Consider the following 22813-nt stretch of genomic DNA (forward strand, 5'->3'; position numbering starts at 1 on the left):
ACCAGACAGTCATTACGAATTATAGAGTAGTCTCACTACTAAAAATGAGTATACATAACAAAGATTTGCAATAAATTCTGAAACGTTGAAAATTTGACAAACACTAAAAGAATATTTGGGTATAGTCCCTTTCGTGGCATCGCACCTTAAGGGGCGATTCTTCGTATTTTTCACAGTAAGTTGTCTCCTATTTCTAGCCCTTGCGGGGGGCTCTAACCCCGTGGGGCAATCACCTAACCTAACCTAAAATAACCTGTAAAAAGCCATTTAAAAAAAAGACAAATCGTTCTTAAGATGCGATGTCACGAAAGGGACTATTCCCAATTATTTTATCTGATTATGAAAAATGAATTGGGATATCTAATTGTTTGAAAATTAAGAAACAAAAAAACAAGGATAAAAACCTTCAGTATATCAAAATATTTAATTGCCTGAAGCCCTTAAAGGTGCCATTTTTAAAACAATATCATTTTTATGATTTCCATCCACGCTGAAACCATTGTTTCTCGAGTTGTTCTAATTGTAACTGTATAAAAATCACTTATACAATTATTAAAATTTGTCTTGAAATTCTAGATCTATAGATTTACAGTTGGTAGATTTTTCTGGTGGTAGATAATATGGGTAACCTCCTAGCAGTACATATATCTCTTTTTAAACATAGAAATTAAATTGATTATTGATCCCTACCTACTGCATAAACGAACTGACCATTAAATGATAGGGGAAATAGCAACCTAAATTGACGACAATTTTCCCCTGTAATAATTTTCACGCATATTCTACATCCATTAAAAAGAGATATTCCTGAAGTAGAAAGATAAAAGGTTCCCCTTAGACTTGTATCCACATCGTCTCCCATTCTGTAGGCTTTTTCATTCAACCTTTAACATAGAAAAATAAGATGACAACATCCATAAGTAATAAAGTCCATTAAGTGCATATGAAAAATGATGTCATACTGGCCGGATCTTGAACAAAGTAGCTTTAGACAAAGTAACTTCGGACAAAGTAGCTTTAGGACAAAGTAGCTTCAGGACATTCACTTGAGAAAAGTAGCTTCCCAAGAAAAATAGTCTCCAATATGGCCGCAGCGCTCAGCCCCCTGGCCTGCCTAGCCGCGGGCGCTCGGCCCCCTAGCCTATAACCTAACCTAACCTAACCTATGTTAGCCTCAGAACATTTATTTAAGAAAAATATCATCAACTGATAATAAATAGGTGGTTTAGAATTTCGTGGATTTTGCAAAAAGTGGTTGATAGATTTTTACAATTTTTAATATTGTTTTTACAAGTTTTAATAATGTTTTGACAATTTTTTGGTTAGGTTAGGTTATAGGCTAGGGGGCCGAGCACCCGCGGCTAGGCAGGCCAGGGGACCGAGCGCTGTGGTCATGACCTTTATTAACAGTGGAGGCTACTTTTCTTAGGAGGCTACTTTGTCTTGAAGCTACTTTGTCCGAAGCTACTTTGTCTGAAGCTACTTTGTCCGAAGCTACTTTGTCCAAGATCCTACTGGCCTACCATTGGTCAATTAAAATGTATATTGGCCTGCCATTGGTGACTTAGTCTGTGTATTGGCATAGCATTGGTCAATTGTATTGTATGACGTCATTTTTTATAGTCACTATAAAGAGCTTTATGGAATGAGCAAACGGACAAGTTGAGTTTTAGAGCAACAAATGTTCAGTTTTCATAACATAGAGAAAAAAAAATAATTTTAAAAACTCAAAACGATCAAGAAACCTTTTAAATAAGGTTTATATCTTTTAAAGCATGGAGCTAAAGTCAGACGAACACAACAATATATAAACTAGATCCGATTGAACTATTGGTATAAAGTAAACAAATCAAGAGAAGTGGGTCAAGGAGCTGTTTTTACACTTTTGATTGGAGATGTACATCAATATATCGGCCATTGTCTTATCTCTTTAAATCCATGAAACAAATCTGTGTCAAATCTGTGTCATGTCAGAGGGTGTAAACCTTGATCAGTTAGGGAGTTGAATCCATTTTTATAGAAGCAGAAATATAATCTATGATTATGGTTTGGACCCTCTAAAACTGTAATCTACCCTTCCACTTTCCCCTCTCTTGGTGAAGATATCTTCAACGCCGATACGATTTTTAAAATGTAAGATTCTACTTTCCCCTCTCTTGGTGAAGATATCTTCAACGCCGATACGATTTTTGAAATGTAAGATTCCACTTTCCCCTCTCTTGGTGAAGATATCTTCAACGCCGATATGATTTTTGAAATTTAAGATTCCACTTTTGCCTCTCTTGGTGAAGATATCTTTAACAAGAGAGACAAAAGTGGAATCTTATATTTCAAAAATCGTATCGGCGTTGAAGATATCTTCACCAAGAGAGGGGAAAGTGGAAGGGTAGATTACAGTTTTAGAGGGTCCAAACCATAATCACAGATTATATTTCTGCTTCTATAAAAATGGATTCAACTCCCTAACTGTTGATGGGGTGAAAAAAGGGGAAATTTTAATTATCATTTTTGATTTTAAGGAGGGTGTTATGACCTCTCCCCCCCCCCCCCAACATCCACCCTCTTCACTCATATGTATAGTTATGACCTCTCCCCCCCCCCCCCCCAACATCCACCCTCTTCACTCATATGTATAAAACTATACCTACAACATCTGCCCGCCATATAGTCAGAGTAGGAAGAACATTTTACAGCCAAAAACTAATCAAAATCATCTTTTTAAACAGGACACAATTTTTGTAAGCAGCGAAGCATATAGACAAACATATTAACAAGCTTAAAAGTTTTAAATCTAAAACACGCACTTGTTGAATTTTAAGACTTCTTCTTTAGTTTGAAATAGCGGCTACGCACAAAGAGGCCCCTAGGGACATTAAAGGGTGGGGGGGGGGGGGGTCGATTTAATTCTTAGTTTAAAAAATTAGGGGCGATATCTCTTTGGGGTGTGGTGTTGCCCTCTCTCGGAATAGTTATTAACCTTCTCAAGGCCTATGAAAAGCTACTTTGTAAAGGAGGCCCATATCTGTTTATTAGTTAGCGAGATCCTTCGGTACAGACAAACTTACAGCCACAGATTCTGCTGCATTTTTATAAGGATTATCGTCCGGTGACTTCATTTTATGTTAAAAAGCAAAAAGATGATTCCTTAGAGGGTGACAAGATCGATTCTCCAAATAATCTCCAAGCCTGAAATAGCATATTTATAGGTAATCATTTTCAACATATATGCTGTTATTGTACTACATTAAAAAAAGTTATATCAATTTTATGCGTCAGCCATGACCTTTTTAAGTACATAATGTACAAACACAATGGGGGAGGTTAAAAAGGGTTAATGAAATCACAAATTAAACATAACTCAATAAAAAGAATAAAGAATATATTATAATCGCAATTTTGTTTTGATTTATCTTCATTGGTTTATAAAAAAAAAAGGATGACAACATCCAAAATTAGTAAAACACATAATTGACTAGACGTTTAGTGATCATAAAAGTGATGAATTTATTAGTGTGAAAAGAAATAAAGAAAGATGATAAATAAAATGAAAATTTCGAAACCTTTATCCGTAATAATGCATATATGTCTTTTGTAGCATGACCGACAGAAAGACAGTCTGAGTGTATCATATACTGGATGGTCAATAGTACCGAGAATCTTCAACCTATAAGTTCATTTGTTTATTGTTATTAATAACCAGAAATTTAATATTCCCAAACCATTTCTTTAAAAAAAGGACCGACTGATGGACATTTCGAATTACAGAGCAGCTTAGCTAATAAAAAATTATATGAATTGATGTAAAAAACCACTTACCATAAAGTGACTACAGTATAGGGCAGCAGTTTCAACACAGTCAGGTTGGGAGGCTCGACCACCATTTGGGAAAAAATCAACATGGCCCTGAAAATTAAAAATAGTTATATAAAAGTAAGAGGATGTGTATCTGTGTGTAACGAAGGATATCGCTAACCACTGCACCTATATGGTTCTTCTTTACAATTTAACTTTTCATGAGTCCTGGGAAGGTTTACAACTTCCAGCAAGGGTACAACTTCCGCCCCAAGAGAAGTCACCACTAGAAAAATGCTATCCCCCCCCCAAACAAAAAAAAATTTAGCTTTCCTTTTTCTTTTAAAAGCTCAAATTGAAAATAGGGAGGAGATGGACTTCATTTGCTCCCCCATGGCCATCACTACAAGTGCTTCTAGTGACGTAGCTGCTAGCTTGTACAAAAAAAAACTGTTCACCGTTTGGATCAAGGTATTGTATCGATCTGTCTATCTGTCCATCGATCTATCTACCTGTATATCATCATTGCCCACCCATCTACCCGCTGTGTGAATAACATCAACAAACTGTCCATCACTTGGATCAAGTCTATCTGCAGGTCCATCGTGGAACAGCGGACCAGAGGGGTCCAAACCTGAAAAGAAATAAGTTAGTTTTTGATAATATTCTTTCAGGCATCTTAATGGATAAGACAATGGACGATAAATTGATGTGTATCCCCAATGATTACTTACAAAATATCCTCTACTGTAGATTACAATAAGTGGTTGAAACGTATTGACATTCCACTTACAAAATTCAATAAAAGTTCCAAAAGTTGTTATGCAAACCAATAAGAAAACGTTATTATTAAAATTTGGGGACTAATATTCCCTTCCTCCCTAGTATTTTGATTTCTTTGATACTAACCTAAACAGTAAACACGATTAGGAATTAATTAAATTTTTAGTGACGTCTTTGTATTAAGGTGTAAATTAAATAATCAAATCAAGTTATTAATTATGGCATCGAAACCGATTAATTTCCGCCGGATTAAAACCGTTTCTAAGCCATTCTGACACATCATGAATCGTATCGTATTATATCCAGTTTTCTATAAATATTAGAATAAAAATCATAATATTAAAACCAGTTTTGCAGGTGATTTCTGCATCTTAGAGCCAACAAAACAGGTTTTTATCTTTTAATTGTTCATTGTTATATCCGCGAAACGCTGTCTATAATACGTGAAGTAAATAGCGCGCTATTATTTACCTGTTACTCTGCCACATTTTCCATCTGTAAATCTAAAATATTTTAAGTCAGTAATCAAATACTCTTGCTGTATATATTCAAATCTGTTTCTAGAAAGTCATTATTAAAATTTATTGAAACCAGCCTTCAAATCTAAAGGGTGAATTTATTTTAGTCAATTGTTCTAAAGAATAAGATATTTTCTATATATCTACTCATCCATCTATATTACATCTTCCCGCCTTGGAAAAATTTTGTTAAAATTTTGGCCCCCAGCTAAAAGTGGTAATTTATGCACACAAAAAATGACCCATGCAAAATATTTTTTCCGTAATGCAAAAATTGCGACAACACAAATTAAAAAATTTTTTTTACAAAATTTCAATTCTAGTTTGTCGGTATAAACCTGAAATTTACCCAAAAAATGGGGGCAGTCTCAATTATAACATATGAAGGTGTAGCAAGTAATCTTTCATAGTCAAAATTGCATACATATATAACATGGTTGGGCTGGATATCCGATTTTTTGCCGAGTTCCGGATATCCGGCATTAGAAATCAGCTGGATATCCGGCCTAACCATATAATACATCTAAGCAATTTTGACTATTCAGCTGACAGATAGTCAGCATTAAAACTGACACCAATAAGTGAAATATTATTCTAACATCTATAAACTTAATCATCTTTCTTTCTATCTACCTGTCTATCTTTCTAAATATCTATCTAGCTAAATTTACCTTCCAAAAATAGCCAGCGGCATGAGCCCCCAGACTAGCACAAATAACATAAACATTATCCTAACAGTTCCATTAACTTAATTATCTTTCTATATATCTACCTGTCTAGCTTTCTATATATCTATCTAACTATTTACCTTCCAAAATAGCCAGCAGCATGAGCCCCCAGACTAGCACCAATAACATGAACATTATCCCAATTAATGCCATACATATCTACCACAGACCTATATTTAAAAATTGTTAGAAGTTTACAAGGTTCCCTAAATCTTCTAGTCGGTCGGTCTGTTGTTGGTGATTCAATTAAGAAATTTCCCATCTTCATATTCATCTTTGTGTAACACATACAACTAAAAGGTGCTTCCCCACAATGTGCCTGTCAAGAACTGACCCCCCCCCCCCTCTTATTTTTAAAATAAAGTGAAAATGAGAGGGAGAAAACTACCCCCTTTTTACTTATTTCCAATTTATTTTTAAAAGGGCAGGGTTTTTTATCACTTTTAGGGAAAACACGTAAGAAAACAAATATATGTTTGTTTATTGTATTTTCCATACATTAAAGTAGCTGGATGTAGTAATGTGCGTCTGGTAAGATCTTAAAAACAAAAATGTAGAGACAACAACTCCTTTCCCCCTCCTTCCTATTAGGTTCAGCCACTAGAGGCTAAACACTGAGCCTATAGCAACTTAAATCTTTAGAAGAAAAAAATTATACTTACTTGAACCATCTTGCAGTTTGATTTCCAGCGTGTTTTGCATTTTTCGATGCTCGATTATACCTAAAAAATGCCCTTAGTCAGTCTGCTTTTGCTTATAGTTGTTAGATACATGTTTGATTGGAAGGTGAAGGATTGTTTTATATCCTTACTAGCGGCTATGGTCCTAGAGGCCACTTATTTTTATTTTAAGAAAAAAAAGGTTAGGTGCTATTTCTCTTTGGAAGTTGGAGGTACTCTAAATCTTATTTGTTAAAGCTACAATGTAAAGGAGAACCAAATGGGTTAAGCGGATACCAAGATCCTCCAGTACACACAGACAGACACGCATCAAGTTATTTTATTATTAAAATAACAGAATATTTCTCTATTTATTTTACTGTCTGTCTGTATTTAGCGAAAGAGCTTGCCAAGCTCTGATCATAGTTCTCCTTTACATTGCAGTGAAGCTTCTCATAAGTCCTCAGATAGTTAAAAACTATTTTTGGTAAAGGTACCTTCAACCTTAAAAGAAAAATAGTCCCCATCCCAAAAAAGGCAATAACTATACTGCTTTTGAAACAAATACTTGCTTACCAGGGTGACTCAGCCGAAGACTGCCAGTCAACTGAGATTATATTATATTTTCCAGGAGTTTTGTACAGGTAGGAATCTCGTAACAACTAAAATTGAGATTATATTATATTTGCCAGGAGTTTTGTACAGGTATGAATCTCGTAACAACTAAAATTGAGACTATATTATATACTAGCCGATGCGCCCCTAGCGTCTAGGGGCTTTGTATTAGCAGGGTTAAAGAAAGGGGAGAAAAATAGCCCAAAACCATCTCAAGAATTTAACCAAAAAAAGCCTAAAACCAAACACAGACGTTAATAAAGCTTCTTCAAATTGAAGAACCCAATCGGTTGAGCGGTTAGCAAGATCCTTCGCTACAGAAAAAATAGCTTACTACTTTATATATTAGGATTTTCCAGGAGTTTTGTACAGGTAGGAATCTCGTAACAACTAAAATTGAGATTATATTATATTTTCCAGGAGTTTTGTACAGGTAGGAATCTCGTAACAACTAAAATTGAGATTATATTATATTTTCCAGGAGTTTTGTACAGGTAGGAATCTCGTAACAACTAAAATTGAGATTATATTATATTTTCCAGGAGTTTTGTACAGGTAGGAATCTCGTAACAACTAAAATTGAGATTATATTATATTTTCCAGGAGTTTTGTACAGGTAGGAATCTCGAAACAACTATAATTGAGATTATATTATATTTTCCAGGAGTTTTGTACAGGTAGGAATCTCGTAACAACTAAAATTGAGATTATATTATATTTTCCAGGAGTTTTGTACAGGTAGGAATCTCGTAACAACTATAATTGAGATTATATTATATTTTCCAGGAGTTTTGTACAGGTAGGAATCTCGTAACAACTAAAATTGAGATTATATTATATTTTCCAGGAGTTTTGTACAGGTAGGAATCTCGTAACAACTAAAATTGAGATTATATTATATTTTCCAGGAGTTTTGTACAGGTAGGAATCTCGAAACAACTATAATTGAGATTATATTATATTTTCCAGGAGTTTTGTACAGGTAGGAATCTCGTAACAACTAAAATTGAGATTATATTATATTTTCCAGGAGTTTTGTACAGGTAGGAATCTCGTAACAACTATAATTGAGATTATATTATATTTTCCAGGAGTTTTGTACAGGTAGGAATCTCGTAACAACTAAAATTGAGATTATATTATATTTTCCAGGAGTTTTGTACAGGTAGGAATCTCGTAACAACTAAAATTGAGATTATATTATATTTTCCAGGAGTTTTGTACAGGTAGGAATCTCGTAACAACTAAAATTGAGATTATATTATATTTTCCAGGAGTTTTGTACAGGTAGGAATCTCGTAACAACTAAAATTGAGATTATATTATATTTTCCAGGAGTTTTGTACAGGTAGGAATCTCGTAACAACTAAAATTGAGATTATATTAAATTTGCCAGAAGTTTTGTACAGGTAGGAATCTCGTAACAACTAAAATTGAGATTATATTAAATTTGCCAGAAGTTTTGTACAGGTAGGAATCTTGTAACAACTAAAATTACAATAATAGTCATAATATGCTGTTAATATTTCAGCTACATAATAGTCAACATATTTCATTACAAATTTATATATTGAACAGCAATGAAGCGGCTTATAATGCCTAATAAAAAATTACGTCATACAATACAAATGAACATTGATAGGCCAGTATGCATTTAACCATTGGTCAATTACAATTTTTACTGGCCTATCATTGGTCATTTGTATTGTATGACGTCATTTTTATTAGGCGCTAACCATGTAAGGTGACAACATAGAGCAGATATTTAGTAGACATAAAAAAGAGAAGCATAACCGAAAGACCACCGGACCAAGTAAATTGTAAATTAGATATGAGGCATCGTCATAAAAAAAAGAGAATTAATAAAAGTTGAAGAATACTTATACTGTTTTGGACTGACATACTGACGGACCTACAATGTGAATGATAAAGTTGATTTGCTACTGTTACTTAGAATTTGATTTGTGTATTGTCTTAAATGTCTTAAAGGGGTGGAAGTTAACTGACAAATATTTCATACAATTTTTATACATTTAAAGTCACCCTATTTGATAGACAAACAGACGTACGGAAACAGCCTAAAAATAGAATAGCTGCGCTCCAATAACACTTACAGAAACCCAAGCAGTGGTTGGTTCATCTGAGAACCCGTGGAACATAACTTTTATTGGAACTTCGGGGTTAAAACTTGAGTTCTTGAAACCCTCTAGATCGTCTAGATAAAAAAATAATATGAATGATAAATTGAACAAGGATGACAACATCCATAAGTAGCGAAGCACAAAAAAATCGTAGATGGGAATACGTACAAGTAGATTTAAAAGGTTTTTACTAAAATCAAGAATAGATTTATTGGATAAAATAAACATGAAACCTTGTTATATTTTGTATGATGACGATGGTCAAAGTAAATTATGTTAAAGATGTTCATAACAATAAGAAAAATCATTTTGATACTGATATCCCAAAAAAGTTTGAAAATTGGATCAAAATAAACAAAGATATGGGGAAATATGTAAAACATATAAAATAGCCAAAAACCTGATAAAAGGCAGTCTGGCCGCCATGGTTGTTTCTTAAAACGACAAAAAAATTAATTTTTAAATCCTTAACTTAAAAAATTTAGAAAATCAGACCATATACACTGAAGATATGGAGAAAAGTGTTAAATATATAAAAATATGGTTATTTTCTTTAAAAGACGGGAAATTTAATTTTGATATCTATAACTGAAAAAAATTTGAAAATCGGACTATAAACACTGAAGATATGGAGAAAAATGTTAAGAATATAAAAAAACAGCCTAAAACCTGCTTAAAGGCAGTCTGGGCGTCATGGTTGTTTTCTTTAAAAGACGGGAATTAAATTTTGATATCTATAACTGAAAAAATTTTGAAAATCGGACCATAAACACTGAAGATATGGAGGAAAATGTGAAAATATAAAAATAGCCTAAAACCTGCTAAAATGGCAGTCTGGCCTTCATGGTTGTTTCTTTAAACGACAGGAAATTTAATTTTGATGTCTGTAACTGAAAAAATTTTGAAAATCGGACCATAAACACTGAAGATATGGAGAAAAATGTGAAAAATATAAAAATAGCCTAAAACCTGCTAAAAATCGGTCTGACCGCCAATGATGTTTTATAGTCAATTGTGCTCCTTAATGATGGGAATGTTGTCAAAAAATTTCAGAATTCTATCTTTTATAGGAGCTGAGTAAATCCCATTTCCCCCATAGCGTTACGGACTGACGGACTGACTGACGGACTGACTGACGGACGGACAAAGTGAATTATAGAGTAGCTTCGCTACTAAAAAGATTAAATAAGTACAAGGATGAAATGGTAGGACATTGCACGATTCTTTTTCTCTTCCTGTCTCTCAATCTCTCTCTCTATGACAATAACTTTTTTACATCAATTTTTCATGTGATGTAATTATTCTAATTATCATATTTTTTAGTAGCGAAGCTACTCTATAATTCACTTTGTCCGTCCGTCCGTCCGTCAGTCAGTCCGTCAGTCAGTTCGTCAGTCCGTTACGCTATGGGGGAAATGGGATTTACTCAGCTCCTATAAAAGATAGAATTCTGAAATTTTTTGACAACATTTCCATCATTAAGGAGCACAATTAACTATAAAACATCACTGGCGGTCGGACGGTTTTTTAGCAGGTTTTAGGCTATTTTTAGATTTTCCACATTTTCCCCCATATCTTTGGTGTTTATGGTCCGATTTTCAAAATTCTTTCAGTTAAAGATATCAAAATTAAATTTTCCGTCGTTTGGAGAAAACAACAATAACGGTCAGACTGCCTTTTTGCAGGTTTTTAGCTATTTTTACATTTTCCACCATATCTTTGGTGTTTATGAACCGATTTTCAAAATTTTTTCAGTTATAGAAATCAAAATCAAATTTCCCGTCGTTTGAAGAAAACAACTATGAAGGTCAGACTGCCTTTTTTGCAGGTTTTTGGCTATTTTATATTTTTTTTACATTTTCCCCCATATCTTTGGTGTTTTTAGTCCAATTTTCAAATTTTTTTCAGTTAAAGATGTTAAAATTAAATTTTCCGTCGTTTGAAGAAAACAACAATAATGGTCAGACTGCCTTTTTGCAGTGTTTTGGCTATTTTCAAATTTTTTACATTTTTCCCCATATCTTTGGTGTTTATGATCCGATTTTCAAAATTTTTTCTGTTTTAGATATCAAAATTAAATTTCCCGTTGTTTAAAGAAAACAACCATGACGGTCATTCCCATCCACGAAATTTTGTGCTTCGCTACTTATGGATGTTGTCATCCTTGTTTAATACTGATTTCTATTACAACAAAGTAAAAGCAAAACATCTCTATAAACAAGTCCTAAAAATACTGACTACAAAATTATCATATTTACTCTTTATAATTTATTTTAGTACTCATTCTTCAAGGGAATCTTCACTAAAAATTTCAATGTTCTATTTTTCATGTTCTCTCATGACATGAAATAAGGACGAACATTTCAATGTTTGGGATTTTAAGTGAGAAAACATTTACTTATATATTTACATCCCCAATGATGATAAACCAAATAAAAACCATCTGTTTTTATACTGCTAGTTAAAACAAGCCCACCAAGATTGCATAAAAAAGTAATAAAAGTTTTTAAGCCATAGAATGAATGGACAAGTTTATATAGCTTTGGATACAAGTATGATTAACTCTCCAATAACTCCTCCCTCCTTTTATAAATCGCTCTTATTAATCAAAGGACTCATTGAATTTTAGAAACCTATCTCATTTAGCAGATTGATAAAATTACCTAAATAGAATATTTGAGGTTCTGCATAGCTTTCTGTCCATAAAAATATTCTGTATACATGATAATTATCTACTACAAACCTAAAGAAAATTAGTTAAATTTTCACTTACAACTACGTGTCGAAAATATGTCAGTTAAGACAAATAACCGTTATTAAATTTGACAGATAGACGATAATTATAGAAACACTTAGCTTTAAAAATCAAGTAAACTATTTATTTACTAAGTATATTTGCGATTACTTTTATTTAATGAAATCTTCCAATTTTTAACATTTACAAAACAGCCTGCTTTATTGCATCAAGATCCATGACAGATCTATATAGGAAATAAATGTCTATATATGAGCTCAAGTCTTCCAAGGGATAAATGTTTAAAACTCATAGTGCTCCAATAATCCATAATAAACTCTCATTGCCCAGAACGATAAGACCCAATATTTTACTTTATTAAGAATAAATTCATTTTTTTTTTTTCATGTTGCTATTTACATAATGTTGAAGTATTTAATTACTATTCTTAAAACAGAAAATTTAAATTCATAATATAGTAAATTTAAGAAAACTTAGTTTTAAAACAAATTGATTCTGGCGCCACTTTTAATGTGTTCAGATTTACAAACAAAAATTAAAAACATTTTAACCCTTTCGTGACGGTTATATAAAAAATATATATTGGAAAATAAATTCCCTAATTTAAATTTCATTTTTGAAAGAATGAAAAAGCATTATTATAAATACGTATCTGAAGATCAAATAAAGAAATCAAAAGAAAAATGGAAGAAAAAGCAAGTGTGAGAGAGAGGTTTTAAAAAAAAGAAAACGCTAAGGCAGAATGTTATTACGTTCATAGTATCAAAGGCTTTTATTATAAAATAAATAACTGAAATCAGCCAGACAGAAAATCTAACGTAAGTAGTTGAACTTGAAGTAATCTTTATGTGCAAGTTAATATATTTATATTTATTTTCTAATATTTCCCCTGTGAATATACACGAGTGAACCCCCCGGGCCCGCCCCCTCCCCCCCCCCAAAGAAAAACAGGCATAGAATTGTCAGGGAAATTTTAACAAAATCCATATTTCTAATTCTGAATAAAAGAATGCATACCTAGCGAATGCGTACCTAGCATCCAGGGGCTCTGTAATTAAAGGGGCAGAAACAGGCTAGAAAAAATAGCTTAAAACCATCTAAAAATGAAATAACCTAATGCCCCCATGGGACCTATTTGAAGCTTACCTAAAACTGAGAACCAAATTGCTTTAGTAGTTATTGAGATTTTAACCTTCAGACAAAAAAACTTTATATATTATTAGCGTTTGCCCCTTTATTATCTACGGACTAGAAAAAAAAGCTTAAACCCATCCCAAGACTTAAATCTAAAAATTAAATAGCCTAAAACCCTCACGGGACCGATGTTAAGTTTATATAAAATAGAGAACCCAATCAGTTAAGTAGATTAGATATTAAGAATGAGACATTGAAATCAAATTGACAATGTATTTACAAATAAAAATATTTTTATTAGTTATTTATTGTTGTATGTTGTAAATCATACAAAACTTGAATAGAAGATAAGATAAGATAATAAAGTCTTCCCTGGAAATACTAAAAGCTATACTGACAGACCGACGGCATATAAAGTGGAAAAATACATTTTTAATTTATAATTAAAGCCGTCTATCTTTAATAGCAGATGAAGAATTATGTTTTACCCTCAGACGGACATTTCTAATTATAGAGGTGCTTCGTGTAAAAAATATATTTAATAATAATTAAGCAAGTGATGTTTAGGGTGCTTTCCCATATCGAGTACATATCAAGCATTGAAAATACACTTCCATATTTTATAAACTACCGGCTTCGCCCCAAGAGGTTTAATCAAACCAAATTTTCGTATTTTTTTTTGGGGGGGGGGGTAGTTGACCCCACTATTTTGATTTTAGTTTTTACATTTTTTTGGGGAGTTGGGGGTGTCCCACCCCCCAAGAAAATAGATATAAACCTTCCCGGGACCTATGAGAAGATACCCTGTAAAGGAGAACCCGATCGGTTCAGCGGTTAGCAAGATCCTTTGCTACAAACAGACAGACATCGTTCTACTTTGTATTATAGACTTTGTATTATAGATAAACTAGCAGCGGCTATGCCCCTAGAGGCATCCTGGGACCCTTGGGTTAGGGAGGAGTCAAACCACCTCTTTCAAGTACAGTTTTTTAAAGAAAAAGTAAAAAAAAAATTTTGAGAGGGGTTTATTATTTTCTAGGGGTGATTTCTCCTAGGGCGGTTGTGGTACTCTCCCCCAAAATAGTTATTAACCTTACCAGTTCCTATGAGAAGCTACAATGTAAAGGAGAACCATATCGTTTCAGTGGTCAGTGAGATCCCTTAGTACACACAGACACATGTAGAATGTATATCCTGTTACTTTTTTAAAATTTTAAAGCTTAACAAGGATAACATTATTTATAAGTCTTTAGTAAAGCTAAAAAACATGGAAAGGTTTTCAATAGATTTATACAAAATCTTTGATAGTAGATGCATATCAAAGCTTTCCAACAAACGGACGGACAAAGTAAGTTATATACTGGATGTTCATCAGTATGGGGATGTTTTTTTTTAATTCCAGTCATTTATCTTTAATAACTGAAGAGAAATTCACAATTACTCTTTTACGGTTTCTTACTGACAGAGAGACATTTCAATTAGAGTACAAAGAAACATATGATAACATCCATAAACTTTGTGAAGTTAATAAAAATCTAATAAGATAGACAATGTGGTTAAAACATTAGATTTCAATAGAAATATATACAGTATACTTTAAACATACATCTCTAAAACCATAAAATCTAATTACTAAAACTTTAGCATAATGGACGGACTGACTGACAAAGATAATTGAATATATGATGCTTTTTAGTCAGCGAAATCCTCACAGACAAATTTGCTTTCTATTTTTATTTTAAAGTAAATCATAATTCTGATTGTGTACCAGACAGACAAATAAAGTTCATGTAAGATTTTCTGCTAAAATATTTTTTAGTAGAGAAGCTACTCTATAATTTGAAATGTCCCTCTGTTTTTTTCTAATAACTCGGACCCTAAGGCGGCCTAAGGCCGCTTTGTCACTTGTATCTAATAGACGGAAGTGGATAAACGAACAATTAAATTATAGAGTAGCTTCTAAATCTAAAGAACTTACCTAAATTCAAGCATAACATTGAATAGCGTCACAATAAATCTGATGATATGAGGTCCCAGAAATAAAGATAAAAATATCACAAACAAAAATATCAACAAATATTTTAGCCTTTTCCTAAAATCAAAACAATCATACATTAAAGACTGTAGTATAATTTACATATGTATGAAATAGATCATGTTTCAATTGGAATATATAAAGTATTTTTAAGGATAAAACTTTATTTTTGAAAGCAAAGCTTTTCTAAAATTATTGGTTAATTCATAAAGTAGGAAGGGCTGGGATAGGTAAAGGGTTTTGATGGGGGTTTTCATTTTTAAAGCCAGCTGTGTGTATCAATTTATTAGAATACAAGAAAATCTTGTGCAACTTCCAAGAACTAATATATAGATTAATGTAAATTATTACTTTTTATGCAAAACCAAACTATTTTCTGTTGTGAAAGACGACATTTAAATTAGTATTGGTATAAGTTAGAAATTATAATTTTAAAAAGCAATGGATTTATTATTATTTGGATTTTTCAACAGAGTATCATGTAGTATAATAAAATGAAACTTGTAGCTGGCTAAAATAACTTTCCCCAAATCCTATCCCTTTACCTCACACTTCCCCTACATACTATATGGACAAACTGGCCAATAAGTGTTGTCCATGTTAGCAATCCTAATTGACGACAATTTTTCCCCTGTCAAAACCGTATAGAAATAAATTAAGTTTGATTATTTTCATTGATAATGGTCCACAAATACATAAATAAAAATTTGAGGTATAGTCTCTTTCGTGGCAACGCACATTAAGGGGGCGATTCTTCGTATTCTTCACAGTAGCTTTTCTCCTATTTCTAGCCCATGCGGAGGACTCTAACCCTGCGGGGCCAATTGCCTAACCCTGTGATGCAATCACCTAACCCAATATAACCTAATCTAACCTAAAATAACCTATAAAAAGCCATTTATAAGATACGACGAATCGCCCCTTAAGGGGCGTTACCACAAAAGGGACTATTCCCAAAATTTGTACTTTTATCAAATGATTTAAATAAAAATGAAAAGAAACTCACCTATTTTGATAAGAATTATTATAATCTAAAAGACATAACATTGTTTATATATATATATTACTAATTATCACAACTAAACTACAAACTATAAAGTTACCAAATACTATCTTTCAGTTAAAAAACCTCCTTTCCAACAAGGAAAGGGACAATTTTCTTACTGAACAAAAATATTAAACTATTTTTTTTCTCATTTGATATCCATTTTCTTTTTTATAGTTACTTTATTCTATTCACTAGCGGCTACGCCCCTAGAGGCCTCTAGAGGCACTTGAGGACGGGGGAGTCGAATTTGATAACCCAATTTCGTATTTTAGATTTTAATAGAAAAAAAAATTTGGGTGGGTGAAAATTTTTTTTAGGGGGGGGTTGCTCCCTCCCTCATTTTTTATTTTAGTTAAATTTTTTATTTTATTTTTTTTTGGGGTGGGGAATAATTTTTTTTTCTAGGGGCGATTTCTCTATGGAGGGTGATGGTACCCTCCCCCAAATAGTTATAAACTTTCCCGGGACCTATGAGAACCTACCCTGCCTACACTGAAAAAAATACTTTTCCCAAAAATTTAAGCAGTGTCCAAACTTTTCAACTACTAAGTTTTGGTTACCGCGAAACACTTTTAATTATATATTATTTGTCCTTATTTCTGATCATTTCTCCGGCCTATAAAACGGAACCTCTCCTTTTTTAGTAGCGGAGCTACTCTACAACCTTAACATGGATTGCTTCAAAAAAGCTAGTAAGTTTTTTATGTGTGTGCCTCAAAAGATCGAATAAACGACTATAAGGATCGTTCCATAATATTAGAACAGTTTATTTATGTACTTTCGTATGGTCAAGGGAAGGTTTTAGGCTATATTGCGACATACGACAAAATAATGATATGACCGATCAGACACTAGTGAACGTAAATGTAAATGGTCACTAAATAGACTTATGATGTTTGTATGACATCATACAATGCAAATGATCAATGACAGGCCAGCATACATTTTACCATTGGTCAATTCAAAATTTCAAACGTATATTGTCCTATCATTGGTCATTTGCATTGTATGACGTCATTTTTTATAAAAATCTATAAGCTGCTACCTGTTTGCTTTACAGTTGTTTTGTAAATAATTCTAAAGTTGAATTTTCTAGTGAAAAAAAAATATTTATTTGCTGCGCTACCTATTAACATAATAATTCTTGTCCACTCACCGACCTTATGACACATAGAGTTCCTTATCTTTTATAATGTTTGCAAATTAGAACTATTAATTTAGACTGTTTTTTTGGCATGCTTTATCAGTAGATAGAGCATTTAATGCGTGTATTTGAATTATACAACAGCAGAGCTTTGCTTGTCAGGGTAGTGTTTTATGGTATAAGCAGAAATTGCTATAAAATAAGGATGACAACATCCATAAAAGTGAAGTTCTGAAACAATAGGACAAACGAACATTAACACTTATAAAGTGTCAGAACTAAATACTCGAATAAAATTGTAAGTAAATTTGTGGAAATACATGACAATGTTTAAGGACATACTTTCATTTTTAGGAGTTGATTGTAGATATGCTTTGTTTATAACATTGTACTTTGTTGTCCTAGGAATCAGAATTCTAAAAGTCAGATCAATCGGATAACTATAACACATAAATAATTGTTGTTAAACAAGATAAAATCAACATGTACGGACATTCTTGTAACGCTTTCTAAAGCATAACTAACTACTATATACAGTAATCACCATGCAAAGTTTGAAATCGATGGGACAATTTTGACTTGCCTGAATTAAAGAAAAAAATCTAAGTTTTAATCTTTTATTAATCAATATATTCTTGGCGGTCAATACAAAGAAATCGTCCAACTTAAAAAGAACTTTCTAGCAGACGAAAATATTTAGTCACTAATGAATTGCCCAATAACACAAGCGACAAAATTTTTACTATGAAACTTCATTTTAGCCATTGCTTTATCCTTTTATATAAAGTATTAAGCGTTTTTTGTCTGTCCCGAAGGATCTCGCTAATCGCTGAACCGATATTGTTCTCCTTTACAGTAAAGCTTTTTATAGGTCCTGGGAAAGTTTTAAACCTATTTTGGAGAGGGTGTCGTGTCTTCACCCCCTTCTCCCCCTAAAAAATTATTGTTTTTACTCTATTAAAACTCAAATTTTAAATGGGATGAAAGAGGTCGACTTTTCCCCCTCCTACCAGTGTCCCTATATGCTTCTAGGGGCGTAGCCGCTAGTCTAATACAATTAAATTGTTCATAGATGACTTATTATAAGAATGAAATGAAAAACTTGCTATCCTAGTACGTGTATCAAAATATGGACATTTTCTACACAGGTATAATGTATATCCAACAAGTGAAATTAATCTTTAACAATATTTGTAGGGGGGGGGGCAGATGGAGAGGTCGTCAATTTTACTATATGCTGCCCCCCAACGACAGTTGAAATTTGCATATAGGTTTCGTGATTTTTAGCTGCTTTTTACCCAATAATACTGTAAGATTATTCGTACTCTATGATCCTATTGGTCCAATTAAGTGAATGGGGATCTACACTTTCTATATTTATTTTTTAATCAAATTTTCGAATTTGAAATTTAGGTGATGATAATTAAAAAAAAAGATTCAATTATTTGAAATATAATTATGCAGAAATTCTTAAATCTCAAATGTAATATTATAATTGAGATACCTTATTATTAATTCGATGTTGCACCAAATTTTCATGTACTCTGATAATGTTATACTTGCAACTGGCTAAAATAACGATACTCCTCATCCATCCATCATCCACCTGCAATCCTACTTGATAAATGAACTGACCAATAAATGAGATCCATATTAGCAAACTAAATTGACGACAAATTTTCCCCTGTGACCATATCCACGTATATCCTATATCCATTAGTATGATAAGAGTCGGTATGTACTTCCTTACTCTTATCGTAAATCAGTGCATATTAGAGTTGATTTTAAAGCTTCCCTAAAATGAAGAACTCAACCAGTTTTATAAGTTATCACAAACTTAGACTGCAAGACAAATAAACTTACTACTTTATATTATAGAATATTTACATAATTTGTTAGTTATGTATTTGGCATAATACCATTTTGGTGGGGTTTTGAGCATTACTTGGATGATAAAAATCTTTCCAGTATAGTATGGCGTCGAACCCGATTATAGGGTTGAATCCTGTGTGGGCTGATTTCCGTGGATTGAATCTCATATGGGTTGAATTCTGTGGGTTGAATTCCAAGTGGGCTGAATTCCGTGAATTGAGTCCCATGTGGGCTGAATTCCGTGGGTTGACTCTCGTATGGGCTGAATACTGTGGGTTGAATCCCGCTGGACTGAATTCCGTGGGTTCATTCCTGTGTGGGCTGAATTCCAATGGAACCCCGATTAATATATGGTGGATTAGAACCGGTTCTCAGCCATACTGAAAAATTATGTCTAGCATCGTATTATAACCAGTTTTCTACGATTATAAAAATATACAATCATAAGATAAAAGCTAGTTTTTTTAGCCCCTTCCTTCGAGCAAAAAAATCTGGTTTCACTCTTAAAATTGTACATTAGATCTTTTCATGAAAATACCCTTTTTCGAATTTCAATCTTCTGCTAACCTAAAAAGTTACTTTAGGGGCCTAGAAATATATGTACAAAATTTCAGCTCTCTATCTCTACTGGCGACCTAGCGCCAGGCATGTAAAATATCAACAGATAACGGTAGCACGGCGGTTTTAACAATATCTCAGTAATGTGCAGGTTTTCAGCTCTTCTGCATATTTCAATTTTAACACATAAGGCCAAAGATATTTTATACAAAAAATCTTTTGTCAAAGTCTACTCTAGACCTAGCGCCAGTCAGTTCATTAAAATCATGCATTTTATACCTGTGAAAAATGAAATCGCCAGCGCTAGGTGTAGAGTAGACTTTGACAAAAGATTTTTGGGATATCATATCTTAGGCCTTATGTGTTTAAGTTGAAATATGCAGAACACCTAAATTCACCTTCCAAGCCATTCTCTAAGCATTTTAATTTTTTTTTTGAAATAACGGGATTTCAAAACTGCCTTTTGAAAAGGCCTAAAAAATATCTTTTTTTGTCCCTTTTTTCACTGTATATAGTTACAACTTATTAAGATATTATTCTCAGTTAAAAAAAATTGGCGCTTCCAGCACCAAAACCGGCAAAAACAGGCAGTTAAACTTCTGAACCCCTACTTAACCCCCTGACAGACCCCCCCTCTATCTCGGCTCCTGTTACAGATAGAGACATAAAACTTTTTTCTGGTTGTTCATGTGTATTTTTAGAGAAATACTTTTTCTAGTCATAGTGTTCAGACCGCTCCTTATCCGCTTTTTAGCGTCAAGCCGCTAAGTATTAAAACAGCTGTAGAGCGGCCAATTTTAAACAGGGAGTAAGGGAGGGGACAATGGATCGAATATTCAATTTTTAGGAGTCTCAGACTTTGGGGACTGGCTTAAAGGGAATGTGCAAGAATTTAGCAGTTTCTGACTGAGTTTGGGGACTTGCGCATAGAATGTCGCTACTCGTTATGTATGTTTTGAATATTGCAGACGGGGAGAAGGGATAAGGGAAGTGGGGGGAAGAGAAATAAAGACTCGTTGTGTTAGTTTGGAATGTAGCAGACGGGAAGAAGGGAGAAGGGAAGTGGGGGGAAGGGAAATAAACACTCGTTGTGTTAGTTTGGAATGTAGCAGACGGGGAGAAGGAAGAATGGTGGGGGGAAGGGAAATAAACACTCGTTGTGTTAGTTTGGAATGTAGCAGACGGGGGGGAGAAGGGAGAAGGGAGGTGGGGGCAAGGGAAATAAACAGAATAAAAAGGGGCAGTCATATTCTTGCTAGCGGCTGGCCGGGTCCAATAATCTTTTAATATAAAAATCGCACCAAAAAACCTCAATATATTTTATCAAAAACAAGTTGTGATTTCACTTTACATGACGCTATGGAAATCTATTATTCAATTAATAAATTTATAGTATAGATGTATAAACAGGTTACTAAATGATATCCGATGGCAAAGACCCTAAAGCTCAGCAGACGAGAATAATTTCCTTAAACTTTGCTTTCTAAATTCAGCTGTTTAATGCTTTCTTCTGCTTTTTGAAAAAGAAAGGGACAATTTTTGTGAAAAATTGTCATTTCTGTCTAAACTTATGTGAAGTATTTAAAACTGTCATTATCAATTTTTCACAAATAGGCTCCTGACTATGATATTATATTAATATTCATCTTTTCCGATTTACAATACTGAATTGTTAAACCTAGTTATTTGTGATTAACAAGACATTTTTATTAATGTTGTGAATGCTTTCTTGCAAATCATAATTATCAAGTTTTTAGTGACATCTAGCAACAAATATAGAACTAATATATTGCAGATGTTCCCAAATTTATTTTTTGCCTGCATTTACGTTGTTTTCAATTATTTTTCCATAAAGGGTTGAACTCTCCCTGAGGTGGTGGCAAATTAACTATGTCCTTATTTTAAGTAATTGGGTTATTGTCAGTTTTATGAGATCAATAGATAATTTTCAAAATATTTTTCAACAAATGAACAGTATTTAAACAATGCAAAAACGAAATTAACTAGGTAAAATGCAGAAATCATTATAGCTGATACATAGACGTCCAAGTAAAGGGGTAAAGGGGTGTTTATCCCTTTAGGCTTTCAATCCTCTTATCTACACCTCTCAAGTTGTTTTTAAATATGTTAGATTATTCCCTTTGAACGTACAGAACCCCTAATTTTACCCCAATACAAAGTAAAAAGCTTGGGCATCCTTGCATTAACATTAGTTTACAATTTGCTCTTGGTTCTTTTGCCAGCACCCGGCTGTATTTACATTTTTGAAAGATTCAGCTGATTTCAAGGACCCAATCCAAAGTCGGTAGAAGGTCTTTGAAAAGGGGTGGTTGTTACATATACTATTGATCGCTCTATATATATTACTTTAATATTCAATTAACAATCCTTTTATAATTTCCTACAAATTTATTGGATTAAACTGGATTTCATGCCCTTTCTTTGATAACTCTTATATTTAATTAATTTCCCATTGTCCCCTCCCTTACTCCCTGAATTTTAAAGCTAAGAAAACCAAATTTTATGACAAACTATTAATTTTTATAATAAAAAAATACCTTTTTTGACCATCGCCGAAAAACGACATATAACGGAAACTGCCAATTTTGGCAGTAAAACGGCCAATTTTAAAGCTAAGAAAACCAAATTTTATGACAAACTATTATTTTTTAACGGCCAATTTTAAAGCTAAGAAACCCAAATTTTATGACAAACTATTATTTTTTATAATAAAAAAATTCCTTTTTTGACCATCGCCAAAAAACGACAAATAACGGAAACCGGCAATTTTGGCGGTAAACGGCGGTTGGCGGCGCTAAATAATATTTTTATCTGTTTATAGTTACAACTTATAGAATATTATTCTCAGTTTCAAAAAATTGGCGCTTCCAGCACCCAAACCGGCAAAAACAGGCAGTTAAACTTCTGTATCCCTACTTAACCGCCAATTTTGGCGGTAAAATGGCGGTTGGCGGTGCCAATTAATATTTTTATCTGTTTATGATCACAATAAAAGACTACATACAAAAAT

At 33.0% G+C, this 22813-nt stretch overlaps 2 protein-coding genes across 3 annotated transcripts in view; one reads left to right on the forward strand and one right to left on the reverse strand.

Moving 5' to 3' along the window:
- Positions 1–22813, forward strand: part of Ubc7 (ubiquitin conjugating enzyme 7) — a 461088-nt gene that overhangs the window by 348633 nt on the left and 89642 nt on the right. The window lies entirely within an intron of this gene.
- On the reverse strand, positions 473–16253 carry LOC145331259 (pancreatic triacylglycerol lipase-like). The gene is made up of 14 exons (XM_080175876.1): positions 16167–16253; positions 15104–15217; positions 11900–11979; positions 9210–9310; positions 7057–7142; positions 6484–6543; positions 5902–5991; positions 5047–5078; positions 4305–4426; positions 3817–3903; positions 3145–3186; positions 2645–2700; positions 776–884; positions 473–526 (listed from the first exon to the last, which is right to left on the reverse strand). Exons 1-14 carry the CDS (start codon positions 16205–16207, stop codon positions 473–475), a joined length of 1074 nt encoding a protein of 357 aa, XP_080032002.1. The 5' UTR covers positions 16208–16253.

This window comes from Acartia tonsa, chromosome 11 (assembly GCF_053477335.1).
Source record: "Acartia tonsa isolate MP-2025a chromosome 11, ASM5347733v1, whole genome shotgun sequence".
Taxonomy (NCBI): Eukaryota; Metazoa; Arthropoda; class Copepoda; order Calanoida; family Acartiidae; genus Acartia; species Acartia tonsa.